Source organism: Tetrao urogallus (genome assembly GCF_951394365.1).
Source record: "Tetrao urogallus genome assembly, chromosome: Z".
In the NCBI taxonomy this organism is placed as follows: Eukaryota; Metazoa; Chordata; class Aves; order Galliformes; family Phasianidae; genus Tetrao; species Tetrao urogallus.
In genome coordinates this window covers 59120214-59136952 of record NC_136816.1, presented here as the reverse complement: position 1 = coordinate 59136952, position 16739 = coordinate 59120214, and the positions used below count along the sequence as shown (strand labels likewise).

The following is a 16739-nucleotide window of genomic DNA, read 5'->3' as shown; positions in this document are numbered from 1 at the left end:
AAACCTGAATCTACCCTGAAGGTCTTCAGATGAGCTCTGGTTATCTGAAAACTGACAGAGAGTAGACAGACTCAAACAGCTTGCCCCACTTTAAACAGCTTGCCTCAGTTTACATTTGGACCCTCAAGAACAACTGGCCTCACCAAACCACTCTTCAGCAGCTGATGTCTTTGAACAGCTTAAATCTCCCTCTGCTTTCAGGATAAGACAGATTTCTCCCAGCTGAGCCATCACAAAAGATACAAGTTTAGATTAGCCAAAGTGAACCTGAGTTGGTATGTTGGCCTCCTATGACCTGCCATCACTCAGGCCACTGCAAGGGAGGGATAAAAATTATTGGGTTTCTGAGATGCAGATGTTGTTACTCTGTCTGCATGTGAATGAAGGTTCAGAGTGAGAGAGAACATGCATGACTAGATACATAACTGATGCAGATGAAAAAAAACAAAAACTGGGGAACAGAGTTTTTCAAAGTCTTCTCTCAAAATACTTGAAGAAAAACTAACAAATGCAAAGGTTCTTCATATTTTCCCTCCTATACACTTCCTTATAGGTCATGTTCAATTCATCACTGCTACAAGATTATTCCTGCTGTCTGCCTTACTATATCTGACTTCGACCGTGTCCACTAATGATGAAAAAATTCCATTTAAATACTCCTGTCTACAAAACTACCCAAAAGGGTAAACATCTTTCCTTACTTTGTTTGTACTATGCTGCCCAGAACAATTTTTCACTTTTCTTCTTTTTCTGAATAACTGTTGTTGTTTCGAAAGAGAAAAATATTATACTTTTTCATTTCCCCATAATTCAGTAATATTTGACTGGAAGAAAGTGTAGAAAATTACATATTTGAGTGAGAAGTACTAACAGAATGATTTACAACAGAAAATGTTTTGCAACCTTTCCGTAATACAAAGACTATGAAATAGTGGCTCCAGGTCTGACATTTAATTAGGATTATATAATGCAAGCATGTGGCTTGTTTGTTCTCATTGGAAATTAATGTTCTGTTGATTTGATAACTGCAGAAGAAATTTGTTAAAAGTTTGTTTAACTTTTCACTAAAACCATCATTCTTCTGTCTTACTTTATTTGAGACAGGGAAATGCTGAGTTCACTTGCTTGTAGAATTTTTGTATCTCATTCTGTGCTGTCAAAATAGAAAACAAGGCTGGCTTCTCCAAGAACAGCTCACAGACTATTAGTTAAAACTAACATCTCCTCCTGCAGGAAATTTGCAACTTTTTGTCTAACACTTCTAGGTATTTTTCCCGTGTTTCAGTAAGATTGAAGCCAAAATTTTAGATAAGCTTGACAATTTTTTTCCCCAAAACCATACCAGATTTCAGTATTAAATACATATAATATTAAGAATGCAGACTTCTCCAGAACCAGAAACTTTTCAGTCCCTCACAGTATTACAAATCCCACTCTAGCACTGTTTCCAAAAGCTCTAGGTCATCTGAGGTTTTGGCACTGAATACAACAGTATCTGACTCTTCCTTTATCTGTCTTCTTCAACTATGAATGCAGCATCGTATTCCTGGATATAAGTGCTGTTACCAACTTGCCTTTTGTAGCTAATATGTGAAAAATATGACTTTAAGAGAATAGGGGTCTTGCTGGTCTTCCCTGTTTATCTGCAAGAAATGAAGTAGTTTAAAATCACAACAGAGCTTCTGTAAGTACAGCCTATGTTTTAAATGCTTGTTTACCGCAGTGAACCAAGAATGCAGTTTAGACAGTAAAACTAGAACATGCTCCATAAAAGATACACCAGAGCTCAGCTTTGGCTGCAGGGCGCACGCCGTTTTGACTGGGAAATAGAATGAGACAGAGCAGCGCCAAAGTTACCAGAGCCACAGTTGGGGCAGATTCACGCACTTGTGCAGGATGCCCTTTGGGCACCACGGCGGCGAGAGGCCGCTGCGGCTCCCGGCCCTGACGGGCAACGCGCACTACGGGCTGCGACGCCCGGCCCGCCGCGTTACGTCAGAGCAGACCGGGGCACGACGCCCGCCGCAGCCGGCCTTCCCGCGCGCGCCCGGCCCCCTCCTTCTCTCCCGCTTGCCTTCGCGTTTCCTGTCTGAGCGGAGGAGGTTTGGCCCAGCGACGACGCCGTCCTCCAGCGGCTGCGGCGACCGTCATGGCGGCGGCTCTCTCAATGTCAGCGGCTCTGAGGCACCTTGCGGCGGGCAGCGGCGCCGCCGCGGTCCGCCTGTCGCCGGCCAGGTAATGAGCACCGCGTGCGCTCGCCGGCCGGCAGTCCGGCCGCCCCGCACCGACGGGCCCGCACCGACGGGCCCGCGGAAAGGCCGCGCCCGCGGAGAGGCCGCGCCGCTCCGCGCCGCTCGAGTAGCCCGAGCAGCCCGAGCAGCCCGAGCAGGGCCTAGCGCTTCGCCGGGGCCGCCTTGGGATCTGGGCTGACTCCGCGAGCAGGGGGCGGCCAGGCTGCGAGCGGGCAGCCGGCACAGGCCTTTCTGCGGGAAGGCATTCCTAGGCCTGCGCCTGTCCTTCCGCGCCGTGACCGCCCGCCCCTCGTCCTTGCGGCGTCCGGGGGCCGCAGCTCCTGGAAGCCGCTGTGCCCGGCTTCCCGCAGACTTCCCTCGCCTCGGCCCGTGCTGCTTTGAAGCTTCTCAACGAGGCCTTTAATGTTTTCCCAGGCGATACGTAGCTGATTTTTCACTGGCACTTCACTGTCATCCATGAAATAATGCTGGAAAGCACTTATTAATTTTTTTGCTGGCACTTTGTCATTGGTTGTTTTTATTTTTTTGTGGTTTTTTTTTTTTGTTTGTTTGTTTTTGAAGAAATGGTACGATTTCATGTGAATAGGAGGAAAACAAAGGAGAGACTCTTAAATGTCATTCACTTGGGAAAGATCATAGTTTTCCCCTGAATTAGAGAATGTAGGTAGGTTAAGCTGGGAAAAGAGAACTTTAAATGCTCTGTCATTGAAGAACAAATGAATTTATTCTAAATTGAGAATCCGCTATTCCAAAATCACTTAGAATTTCAGGATCCCTTTGTCTCACAAGATATCACAGTCATGATACAAAGAGAATCATTTATGTTGCAGAAGCAGAATGTTTTGTATGTGCAGGTGTAATATCTGGCTATACAGTCCATACATTTTATAATAATGGATTGTTCTTACCACTTTTCAGTGAGAGATAATGGTTCTTTAAAATTTATTGCCTGTTTCTTGTAATTGTATTGTAGAGACTAAGGCTGATAAGAAATGTTCTGCTAATTCATCATAATAGACACCTGAAGTTAGCAGAGTGAGGAATTAAGGATATTTGTGGAGTAAAAAGCCTGTTACTCAGTTCGTGCCATATGCTCAAGAGAATGAAGAAATCTGGGATGCCATTTAAATATTACTTTTCCATTTGCATATGCAAAGTTGGCAAGAGGTTTGCTCAAAACAGAAAAAGAGGGGGAAGCCATTTTTGTGGAAAAATAAAGGACTTCTAAATGCAGAAGAAGCGTAGCGCATTGTTCAGTTGCTACCTTGCTTTTTCATCAATAACACAGAAAATGTTTCATCTTTTGTTTACATTTATTTTCCCTGAGAATAACTAACCTTTTCATACTGTTTTTTTTTTCTCTTAATTATTTGTTTTCCTCAAAATAATATTGCCTTTTGTTGAATATTTTGTTGCATATTTTGTTGTATGTGGCTTAGTAGACTTCCCAGTCTTCCAGATCTTCCAGATCCAGGTTGACCAGATGGCTGCACAAAGATTCACAATCCTTTGGCTGTACTTAGCTTATAAAAGCACTGCTTAGCCAGTGTCGGTGCTAGCCTAAGTGCCTTTAAAAAACAAACAAACAAACAAACAAACAAAAAATGATCTGGAGTAGTAACACATTACTTGTCTTTCTTACTATTTCATCCACCTGTTGTGCATGCTAGCCACATTCTCACATATGCCATACAAGATAATGTAAGTGTTGTGTTCTCACTTTGAAACACATCAGAAGCTCTGATTTTTTTTCAAATAAAAAAATAGTACTCAACATTTAATTTTGTCAAAATTGATTCCAGTGGATAACTGCATCTACAAAGGCTACCTGGGTTAAAATTTCAGGATAAGATAAGGATACAAAGTTGGTGGGGATGTTGCTTTTACTGTATAAGTTGTACTTTGGTTGTTTAGAGGGGAAATAAGCCTTTTAAAATATATATTTAACTTGAATTTTACAATTCAATTTTGAATTTCTATTTTGTTTTTAATGTATATCACAGAGAAAGTATGGTGAATCAAACTGTTTTAGTACACATTAGTATAGCTGTAAACCAAAATGCTGAATGAATTTCTTAGTCAGATTTTAGTGAAGGTTTGGAGCAGACCTGAGGACTTGAGTGAAATGTCTGGAGAGACAAATATATAAGGGAGATAAAAAGATTAAAAACACTGCTATTTGTACAGTTAGTGAATATCAGTTTAAAAACAAAACTGTAAGCAGCAGCGAGTCTTTGTCTGATCTTGCAGATAGTCTAGAACAGTAATGTAAAAGTAAATGCTGCATATAATTAAGTGCATACTTCATGAAAAACCCATCCCTTTTGACTGTTCACACTATTCAAACAATAACTGTGTGTGGATACAAGGGAGTGTAGTAGCCAAATCTTATGTATTCACCATGATTGAAAGCATCACCTGTGGTTATTTTTTTATAATAACTTGTCTCTTAATGATGTTTTGGTCTCTGTTTATAGTGAAGGAAGAACTCCTGCCCCATCAGTTTTGCATGCTTTAAAAGACAGGGAAGATTTCTGACAAATAGGATAATTTGAGTTCTATTATAGTGCATTCTATACAATATCAAAATTAGTAACTCTTACTTGCTACTGTCCTGCAAGAGCTGATGAGCCAGCATGACTGGTCTGTCATTAGTGGATATGCATACCCATGCTAGGTTAGAGCAACTCCTGTGAGCCAGAGTTGTGTTTTTTATTTCCCACTTTAAGCAGTGTGGGGAGCAAGGTGGCCTGTTCCTTGTTTCCTTTAGCAGAGAAGGTGGAAGCTTTGGAAAGGCTCAGTCAAGAATGGGAAAGTTTGGATAAAGTGAAACATTCAGAATATTAAAATGTTGCTATCAAGATGAATTCTTTTACAGATGAGAGAAACACAGAAGTAAAAAACAGTATGTTTCATATGCTTAAACCTCCTAATTCTTGTCCTTAATACCATGTTGGTTTCCCATAATATTTCATAAAGTGCAGGTAGCTTCATTGTTGTTCTAGGTTGAGGATCAGTAGAAAGGTGAGGATGTAAGAGGGAAAAGAGGTGTGGAAGGCCAAAATTTCAGAAGGGGGAAAAGGAAAGAAGGCCGTGGACTTTTGTTTTGTTTTCTTTTCTGGGAATAGCTGTATTTCTAATGTAATTGGAGAAAAGTAAATAGAGCAGGAAGTGATGACAGCGGAACATTCCTGACGAAACTTCTTAAATTGCTGCTTATACTGAGAATATAACTTAGAGTGACTTACTTTAATTATATTTGTTTCCTTCACTTTTGGAATTAGAAACCCAAAGGAGGAGTGACAGCCTTTCTAGAAATACAAGGTTTAATAGAGAAAAGAAGGAAGACTTCTAAGATATGTTTATTTTGGCAGATGAATACTAAATAAGCTGTAGGCTTGCCTCTAGTGTAAAAAATCTGAAAGCCTTTATTATCAGCCCAGTGGCAGCTAGCCAGTTTAGGCTTAGAACTACGGATCACTTACCTGAAGTCTGGCATATTTAAAAAAAATAACAAACAAAAAACATTACTTCCTGCTAAAATAACTTTTTCATATTCTACTGACTTGTAGATCTTCCTTGTGCTTTAGAGATCTGTAGAGGAGTAGAGATTGAGAGGAATAAAAATTAAGGTCAGATTAAGTTTGTCGTCACTAATTTCCTAAGGCAGAGGGCTATAGTATTTTCCTTAGAGACTAAGCAGTTTAAAATAGGCTCTGATCCTGAGTTTGAGAAGGACTCTTATTTTAGAATAAAACAAACAAAAAAAGGAACAGCATGAGCTTCTATAAAGATGGATTTTGTGATGATATTTCCTAATACCAGATCTTTGGTATCTCTCAGCTTGAGAGTTGTTTTTTTATTTGTTTGTTTTTTTGTTTTTGTTAAACATGCTACAGTGACTTAAATTATTTTCTGTCAAATAAATCAGGAAAACTATAGATTAAGAAATGCTGTATAGGTATATGGAGTAGGGGAATTTGAATGCTATCTGTCAATAGCTAGCATTTCAAATCTGTCAACAAAATAATAAAATGTGCTTTAGTTGCATTGTTTTATGTATACTGTTCAGCATGTTTAACTTAGTCTGGGAAAATACTTTTTGGGAAGAATGACCATGAAGTTCTCTTGTTCTCTTAGTGTATGTTTGAATGTTATGACTTAACTGACCATATTTTCCTGATATAAATCTGAAGTCAGTGTAATATTTGCAGAATTTTTATGTGGTTGCCCAAAAGATGGTGTTTCGGGGCTCTATTACAAGGAACTGTAGGGACTTGTGGGAACTTTCAAAGCTGTTCTTCACATAAGCAGACACTAGCAAAATGCACAAATGAGATTCAGGATAATTTAGAGTCCAAAAAAAGAAGTAACTCATGAATTTAATTGATACTCTGTTGTATTAGGCGACAATACTCATCAATTGGCTTTGATCGTTCACTCAAGGTACAGCTGAAATAAGTATCTGGCATTGCTTTTTCTGGGAGGAAATATTGTACCAGTGTATAGATGTTAGTATATTAGGCCAGTGCACTAGGTCTCCCCTGCAGCACTGTGGGTAATCATGCCGGTTTTTAAACCCATGTTAATGAGTGAAGATTGAAATACAAATTACAAATAATATGACTGGTATAATAAACTTACAGCTGTATTCAGAATTTTGGATATTCTTTTTGCTGATGTCTTATTCAGTGAACAAATAATCTATTTTGTGTAGTTATAATTTCTAGTCATCCTTGACCTGTGACAGGTTGTCTGTTAATATTGTTTATTTAAGGAATTTGTGAACATTAAGCATGCTTTCAAATAGTGTTAGGTGTAAGGTAAATTGTAAAAAATGTAAAAAATTTTAAAAAATTATGTAAAAAAAAAAAAGTGAAATTATTACTCAGTTCTGTCTGAGAGGGACAGGAACTCTTGTTCACAGTTACTGTGCTTTATGCTGATCTTAGTGATGGAAGAAAGAATCTGTTCTTAAGAATAGAACTTGTGCATTTCTGAACCATGTCTATGTGCTTTTTTTTCTTCTTCTGTTTGTTTGCTTTTGTTAACATAAGGCCTGAAATTAAACTTGCGTATTCTGAGAAAAATTAGAAGTTAAAGAAACACCAGCTCACACAGTGGCTATTGATTTTTCTGCTGTTGACCAAACTGGCAGTTGTAAACAAAATCAGCTGTTATAAGAGAAAAGTTGCATGCACAGAAGTGCTGAGCGGGAAAGTTCAAAGCTACTATGAATAGTTTTTCTGAAAATGAGAACAAATTCAGAAACATCTTTTATACTGACAGTTTCAGTAAATTTATATAATCTTTAAGAGCTTATTTTTATCATCTAATCTGCATATATTCTTTTGTTCTCATAATAGTGGAGTGGATTTTGATAGAATTTTTTAAATTTCACTAAGAATTGGATTCTAAATATGTCACAGAGTATCCCAACCGTGTTAGGATCGCATCCATTATTGTTTATTAAAAAGTACCATTAAGTTAGCAGGTGTCAATCTGAAAATTTAACCATTGTTGTCTTTATAATGCATATTTTCATATTTCTTAAGAAATAGTGGCGTACTTTTGTCTGAACTTTTAGGTGCAGTTGCTCTCTCCTAGCCAGTACAAAAGTATGTTTAGTTACTATTTTGTTAACAGGCCGTGCATAGCTGCAGTAATTTGTGTATGCTGTAATGTTCCCTTGACCTGCAACTGATGCTGAGGAAGTAAATTAACTTCTGACTAGACTAGACGGGACTGTAGGCAGCTCCAGAATGTGTGTGGGCAAACACTTCTTGCAGCTGGTTATTCTTGCAGTGTTTCTATGAAAGATTGCATGAACAGTTTCTACTAATTTTTTAAAACTCACGTATGATTTTATATTAAATATTTTAAGTCTGATCTTTTATTAATGCATTCTCAGCACTTACATGCTTCTGATGATTGTCATTTGCTATGAATCTGATAAGATAATGTTCTGCTGGTGTTAGCGATGCCATTTATATTGAAGTATATAAAAAAGCTATTGCATAGAATAATTGTTTAATTCTCCGTCTTTTTTAAGCATTTCAGTAGTTCTAAATGGAGATTTTATGGATACTTTGGTCTGAATTCAACGATCTTCAGAAATCCATTTCTTGTTATGAAACTGGAGTTGTATTTAATGACCTAACAACAAAGAAGTGCCTTACTCCCTTCAGTAGAACTGGAATATTTTGAACTAAGAAAAGAAACAGCTCCTGATGCAGTGGTTTTGACTGTTGTGCCATGTGTTCAAGGTGTATTTGTATGTACCACATGAGTTATCCACAGGGAAATTCGGCCGCAGTAATGCTTTGTAATACAGTTGATGTTGATTGTGCCTACCAGAGAAAGAGACAAGTAGTCTGAATGTTGCTCTCTGTACTGGAATTCAAGAATGAGGTACCAATTTGAAGTACCAGTTTTGCCTTAAGGGTTTATTCCGCAGTAGTCTCCTTCCAGATTGCTAATAGCCACTCAGATAGTAGGACTGTGAAAGAAGGCTAGGAAACTGGCTTTCCCTTTGTAGTAGCAGTGGAGTGGGAGGGAGTCAGTGTATAAATAAAAGTACAGGAGAGCACAGAAATACAGGAGCAGTAGCTGATTAGGTTACTTTTATCTCATAGGTGAGTTCTCAAAAAAATGATTGTAAGAAGTGTTTACCTTAACAGCTTTAAATTGAAAGAAAATAATAAAGATAATTATGGAACAACAGTGCAGTCAACTATTCTTTTGAAGTAGGTGTCATTTAAGTAACTTAACAGTTACTCTTGTGCCAAACAGTAAATTCTCCTTCATGAGTAGTTGTCTCAAGACTGCAGAGATTTATATGGTATGCTGCAGATGAAGCTTCTTTTTTTCTAAACTGGCACCATGTAGCTACTAATCATCTTTGCATGTAAACTCATGTTTGAAGTTTTTTTGTGATAACTTTGTAAAACTTCAATTGGAGATGCTTTCATAAGCCATGTAGGCTGCAGCTATCTGCACACCTAAAGGCAACTGCATATTGTAGGAGGTAATTGATCATGCTGGTCTCCCCACAAAAATCTGTGTTGTTAGTATCTTTTTAGAAAGTGATAAAATATAAATTAGGTCTTTATAGAGAAATTGGGTAAAAATTAAGTCTTCTGGTTTGTTTTCAAAGTAGTGATGCTAAAAAACAAATGCAAATACGTTACATGAAATGGTTGAAGCTGCAGTTAATAGGAAGTCATGATTATCAAGTTGTAAGGAAGCATTAAAGTCCAGCTGTTTCTGAAAGGAAGGTAAGCTGGAAGCTGGAGGTTATCCAAGCAAGGACAGTGCCCTCACTGATCAGGGCAGTCGTCTCAACATAAGCAGAACTGGATGCTGATAATAGGATCTGCCAACAGTCCCAGGTATAGCTAAGGGATAAGCCAGGTCCAGGGTCCACCTAGGGACTCCAATTAGGAGATGAGAGCCAGATACAAGTTTGAAAACAAGCTGCAATGTATCTAAGTCCATCCAGGCAACAAGGTCAAAAAGTGGCTGGAGAGATACTGTAAGTTGAGTGATGGATTGAGGCAGGAGCCAGAGCCAGGGCTGTAGAAAGGTACACTTAATCATGTCACTCAGGTATGGACTGAAGATCCGGAGCTGAGCTTAAATGGATCTCCTGGTGTGTTCAGAGACCCATGGTAAGACTGGTCAGATTTTCTAAGGCCTGTTGGTGTCCTCAGGGCCCTGACACACATGGTCTGGCAGCCAGCTTGTGTCTTCAGGATGTTTTATTCAGCACAAGCTGACTTGAAAACTCTATAATTATTCTTGCATGTCAGATGGCATCACTGGTGTATCTTCACGTTGCTCAGTAAGCAAAGAATTATTGTAATATCATGTTTGTTCCACTCAGGAGTGTGTACAATGAGGAGTTGGAGTATTTCAGTGAAGGAATAACGTGGACAGTCAGAAAGAGAAAATAATGATCTGTAGATGATTAAGTTGTGTGGTATTTCAGGAGGGAAACCAAAGAGTAAAATGGCTAAGATGAAGTGGACAAAGAAAGAGTGAAATTATCCTCAGTTTTAGCTGGATTATCTCACTCTCATCTAAAACAACTGCTGAAAGTGTGTGATTCGGAAAAGTGATCTTCTGTCGGTCATGTTCCATTTGTGAGCCATTTGGCTGTATTGTTTACGAAATAATACAAACGAAAATTGACAGCTCTAGAGTAAATTTTTTTCATTGCTGCCCAACAGCAAAGGCTTACTAACCATGTAGATTAATTGACTTTTATGAATAATTATAAACCGTAGTTTTGCTGTGATACTTGATTCTTAATACGGGGCCTGTTCTGAAAGCGATGCCTCTTACTTTTTTCTATTGGCCCACAAATCAGAGGCCAGCATTGGTGGTACAGCAGTAGAGGATACCACTCCCAACAATGTTCCATTCCATGTTGTTGCTGTATGACAGGTGGCAGCAGAGGGGCAGTCTGACACAGTGGCATCTGACATGGAAGTGCCGATTAATTTCTTCCAGTTCTTGATGCAAGAAAGGACTTTTTCAGCAGTGTTTTTCCCCTTGTCTGGTCGATTAAATCTCTTATCCATTAGTATTCAGTGTAGTAAATTGCTTTGATTTCACTATGTTTTGAATATGTCTTCCAGGGTAGAATCAGAGCTTCACTTCCTAATTCTGGAAATCTAGTCAAATAGAAAGAATTCTATAAGTTGTACAGTTTTGAGACTGTCTGTGTAAAACTTCTTTTCAATATAGGATTTTTATTCCACGCCTGTGGCAAACTGCTAACTCCATTTGGTGCGTAGGGCTTGATGCTGCCCCTTCAGTCCTGGATGAAACTCCAAGGAATTGTAGATTTGATAATCTGTCAAAAGGCAGATAGAAAAATTAGGGAAAAAAAAATCTCAGAAAGAGTGGCAGTGCACTGGAACAGGCTTCCCATGGAACTGGTGGATTCACCACCCCTGAAGGTATTCAAGAAACATGTAGATGCGACCCTGAGGAACATGGTTTAGTGAGCATGGTAGCATGGTTGGACTTGATGATCTTAGTAATCTTTTCCAACTTCAGTGATTCTATGATTCTGTGAAGTTGTGTTACTGAATTCTTCCATATGTAAGAAGTGGTATCCACTGACATTCATCAGTGGTCACTCAAAGTTTGTGGAGACCACACAGTGGATGTGAGCACAGTGAAGTGGTGAGTGGTGTGTTTCATTAGTGGCAACAGTGACATGAAAGGCAAGCCACTTTACTGCATGGCCAGGCACAGCTGTTACACCACAAAATGAAGAGCTCTTACTCACTGCTGGCAAAAATGCACAGGTAACAGTGATGACGGTGTTGAAAAACAGTGTTTTGTAGTTGAGAATTTGCTTTGTCAAATAGTGTTATTGTGCTCTTTGTCTCTGTTGTAGTTTCCATGGAAATAAACAGGAGGTACTAATTTCAGACTGACCTACATACAGTTGAGTAGTTTACGCTAGAAATGTTTAAGGACATTAAAATAAAAAGGACTTTGTCTTAATTTATCAGCTATGTTTTATAGACTTTGAGATTACATTGAGATTGTTTGAATAGTTGTTGCCTAAACCTGTATATTTGGTTAAATAGGAAGGCAAAATCAAGAGAATGGGGCCAAAAAACAAGACCATAATTTGCCGTAGAACAATTTGAGTGAAGATTCCTGTATCTTTGCATTTCTTGTTTAGTTTTACATAATTCAAAGGCTCTTGTTCAAAATGCATGGACTTCCCTAACACAGAGGTGGGCTGTGGAACATTAGTTTCATTCCTCACAGTTTTGGAATTAAACCCTTTGACTTTTGTTGTTCTTGCTATAAAGAGAGCACAGTTTTTAGTTACTGTCTAGTTATATGAATGTGTGTGTGGGGAGAAACTTGACATTTACTACGAACAAACAGCAAATATGTCACCTGTGTATTTTGTCTTTACTCCCCACATTGCTTTCCCCCCTTCCTTGTTAGCTTTATTCAGCTTTCTAACAAAACAGCAGTAAGAGCTTTTGGAATTAGAAGCAGATAAAGAATAAATAAAACTCTGTATAGTATGCCCTCAGATTAAAAAAAAAAGAAGGAAAAGTTGAGACAGGAGGAGTAGTGAAGTGGATTCATAGTTACAAAAATCGAAGAAGTCATTTACATTTTCATTTAAATCACTGTAAATGACAGGAACATAACTGCATTTCCTTAAATAATATAATATTCAGTTGATAGTTGATACAGGCTGTGCAGCATTTCTGGTATTACTTGTCTTTCAGCTGACTTGCCTACAAGAGGTTTCCACTGGTCCACAGGCAGTCTTCCTTCTCAACTGTGTGTTCTGAGATGAATTTCTAAGATAAGGTTTTGTGCTTAAGAGTATTGTGTAATGAAAAGTTGATGATTGGCAACTGCACATGTGGCAGTTATTAATTGGTCCTCTGCCACCTGACAGTCCATGGACATCTTATAAATTATAGATCATGTTGCTGAAAAGATAATACATCAAATCTCCCTTCCTAGTGAGTTTTATGATTACTACAATTATTACTTAAACATTTTGGGGTAATTCTTAATGTTCTAAGCCCCATTCTCTAAAGTATTTCTATAGTCTGTACACTGCTGTCTGGGCTAGGCTAGAATAATTTGAATTATTTGCATAAAGGAATCTAGAAGCACTTGCATGACATCAGATCCAATTAATGACTTTGTATACAAGAGGGTTGAGAAACAGTCTGGTGTCATCATGGGGCTTTCTCAAAGTTATTTTTGGCTATGAAGCCCGTGTTTGCCCAGGTGCTCGTGTGAGCCTGTGCTAGCTCTGTGAATTTTTCCCTGGCTATTGCAGGGATTTCCTTCTCTGTGGAATAATTACAGTAGAACCCAAAAGAACTAAAGTACTTAGTACTTAGAAATATTAAACAAGGTCACATTTCCAAAGGCAAACCAGTTTAGCATTTAGCTTTGAAAATGCACGCTAAGCCACAGGTCAAATGCTAGAAATTATTGTCCTGTTTATTCAGTGTATTTAGATGACTAGTGCTTCTTTTTGTAAATAGATTTGCCTGACAATAAAGCACAAAGTTCCTGCCCTGGTTATTAAACTCACACCTGGAATATATATATTTTTTGCATATGACCTTTTATGTTCTTACGTAGTGTTTATACATTTCTATTTCAACATTGGTCTTTTTTTGCTGCTTAATATAGAAATGGCAGTAGTATAGGTTAAACAATTCAGTATTCCTTTTATTCATCCAGAAACCGTCTTTGCAGTGTTTATAACTTAGCACTGTTTTGCAAGCAAGTATTACCATTAATGTTTGAGAGTGTAACTGTGTGTAAGTGGCAAATTTGCTTCACCTCCAAAGCCAGAAGCTATTCATGCAGGTTATACTACAAAACAGAACCACATGGATTCCACATGGACTGTTTGGTATTATAAACTATCCTATATTTTGTTTATGTTGTAAGAATAATAAATATATCCTGGATGAAATATAGTATCATTGAGTCTGATAAGTCATTGTCACTTTAGTTGCAGTATTTCAGTAATAAATCTATTACCAATAAATCATCCCATTGTATTTTATCTTCTACAAATTCAGCTTTATGAGCCTTCTGTATAAAAATGCATTATATTAGACTTGAATGTCATGATCTGAACTGTATCTGAAATGATTTAACAGGTCACTGATGACCTGTTCATTATACGTGGAAGAACATTATACTAACTTGTTTTTAGTTTATTAAATTACAGCATGTGGCTAGGTTGGGTGCTGTGGAGAGTTCTGACCTGGCAGTTTTTCCATGTTGTACTTGTTCAGAATTTCAGTTTTTATGGTGACTATAAACCATGTAAATTAAATTTTGTTGTTCCTAATAAATGCCATAATAATCATAAATAATAAAGAAATTGGCTTTCTAAGAATGGTTACCTATTTTGCGCGTCAGAGGGCTTGGTGCAGCATCCATATATACACACCTGCTGGTCATTTTGATCATTCAGTTACAGATTACTTAAAACTCCATGTAGACTTAATTCTTAATGAGTACTTTCATTTTTCATGAGTCTTTCTCTTGGACTTTTTTTTTTTTTTTTTTTTTTTTGTCGCTATGCTGTGATCTGATTATGTGTGCCATAGAATCTACTTTTTGTTTAGTATATCTCCAACAGTTGACCAAAAGGGGGTGCTAATAGATCAAACAGTCAGATGTGTTGCTCAAAGAGGTTAAGGAGTCTTTTTTTTTTCCTGCCATGAATTCAGTCTCAACTCTTAGATTAGATCAGGTAAATATAAGTTTTTGTATATTGGTGTTGTATAACATGCCGGTAAGTGTTGCTCTTTGTGGAAGGCAAACTCATGCCTTGTGAATATGGCTGCTTGTCACCTTTTGCTAGGCTTGTGGGTATTTCTTTTGAGATTTCCAGAGCCTCTGTGGCTGGCATCCTGTTCTGCAAGACTTAAGCTTGTGTGGTTAAATAAACAGATCATATGGGTGTTAAATACTGGTTGTTAGCAGACTCTTAAAAACTTCATGTTTGATAATTTTAAAAAGTTGACTATAGATATCCAAAGTTACTAAGGTAAAAGTTTAAGCCAAATGTCTTAATTTCCTTTATCCTAGTATCACAGAAAATTTCTGTGCTCAACTATTTGGTTGTTCCAGTTCAACAGAACTAATTAATGGTATCAGCAGAGCTGAGGCCTCTACTGTCAGAAATGGAAGAAGAGACATATGTCCATATAAGCAAGGAACTCTGTTGTTTCCTTGTTATGTAATGGGGTAGGGTAGTCAAGAGACTATGCACTGGTGAACGTGCTGTACTGAGTATAGAAGAATTTCATATGCCTTCATAATGGGCCCCTCCATTTGTCCAGCAGAATTACAGAATCGATCTGTGTCTTTACTGACTGTAGAAGAGGAGTGACCTCTTCCTGTAGAAGACATCCATGTGGGTAGCTGATCATGGTTTTTCCAAAATAAGTTAAACTTACTGAATTTTTTAACTCTACAAATACAGAGTTTCAGTTGTATTCATCATTAATTCATTCAATATTATTGAGCTGATGGGAAAGTATTTTTTTTACAAATATTTACCAAGAAGACCGTGTAGAGTACCCTTTGCCAATTTTCTATTCCTCTCTCTTTGTTCAGTATAAAAGAACTTTAAATATGCTGTGAGATTTTAAAACAACGAGTCCTAACAATAATCCAGTCTGGATGTAATGTTCTGTCTATAATGCTTCTCTAAAGGACTGTGTTAGGGAAGAAAAAGTTACCCTATCTTTTTGAAAATTCTTAACACTGAAACCCAGAAATGTAATTTAAGTGTCCTGTTTTATAGCAGATCTTAAAATAAACTTCATGCTGAGGTAGGCCATGATTAGACTCGTGCTAAATTGTATTATAAACAGTTGTATTTTAAGTGAAATGCAGACATTATTATAGTGAAATGATCCTAAATAATAGAAATGATTAAATGATGATAGTGTGAAACAGCTATGCAGGATCTTGTAGATCAGATTCAAGGAATTCAAATGCTCAACACATTTGGGAAGGGAAGGGAGGAAATATCACTTTTGTAATTGTAAACCAAATGATGTTCTAGATGGTGATGGACCTACTCCAGCTTCGTGCCAAGTTAGTTGTGTTTGTGGAAAGACAAAGATACCTTTGTGTTCGTGTTAATGTTCAAAGAACAAAACAGGTATCTTCCATTAATACAGTGACAATATTTAAGAGAGGAAATGTCCTTGAGGAAAAGGGAGTTGGTGCCAGATGCGTCTCCAGCAGCCGCAGCCAGGCCTCCTTGTTGGCAGAAATAAAGCCTTCTTAGAGACTAGAAGAACTTGTGTAAGGTTTCCTACAGTCCAAGAAGCTACAGAGTTGATTAGCCTCATACTGAGCGTGTGGGAAAGTACTAGGAAGATCAGAGAGGACATGAGTGACTTTTTAATAAACCTTAATTTTACTTTTGTCTAAGTCACTTTGAGTTTTTTGTTCATTTGTTTTAAAAGGCTAACTATTCTAATAAGCCCCAGCTTTTGCACTTAAAGCTTGTTTGTTCATCAGTAGGGAACTCACTGTAAGAAAAATGCTTACACAGATCCGCAGTGGAGCTTTGGCCAGCTTGGAGTCTCATCTGACTTTGTTTGATAGATAGTGTGAAGGAAGTTTGTCTGATCTGTATTTTGGATGGGAGATTAATGAACCTAGAAGATAGAAAGCTTGATTGTTACTAGCTGTTATGTATAAAACTCTCTGTGGGGTTTCTGAACTTTAGAATTAAAATACTAATATACTTATTTAAAATATTCTATGTACAGTAATTTCAAATCAGTGTTTGGTTCATTGTGGAACAGAGTGGGAAATGGGACTTTCTCCTCTTGTGGTGTCAACCTGAGATTTTTGGCCAGAGGAAAAAGAAAGCCTAAGAAGCTGAAAAAGGCAAAATGCGATGACGTTAAGCCAAGTTGCTTAGAAAGA

At 37.8% G+C, this 16739-nt stretch overlaps 1 protein-coding gene across 1 annotated transcript in view; it reads left to right on the top strand.

Moving 5' to 3' along the window:
* Positions 1 to 14574: 14574 nt before the first annotated feature.
* The window catches only part of NDUFS4 (NADH:ubiquinone oxidoreductase subunit S4), a gene marked incomplete at its 5' end in the record, with an annotated part of 30572 nt that continues 28407 nt past the window's right edge, over positions 14575 to 16739 (top strand). Inside the window, 2 exons of the mRNA XM_079548293.1 lie at positions 14575 to 14580; positions 15862 to 16064. Coding sequence (XP_079404419.1) covers positions 14575 to 14580; positions 15862 to 16064 — 209 coding nt within the window. The remainder of the gene's footprint in view (positions 14581 to 15861; positions 16065 to 16739) is intronic.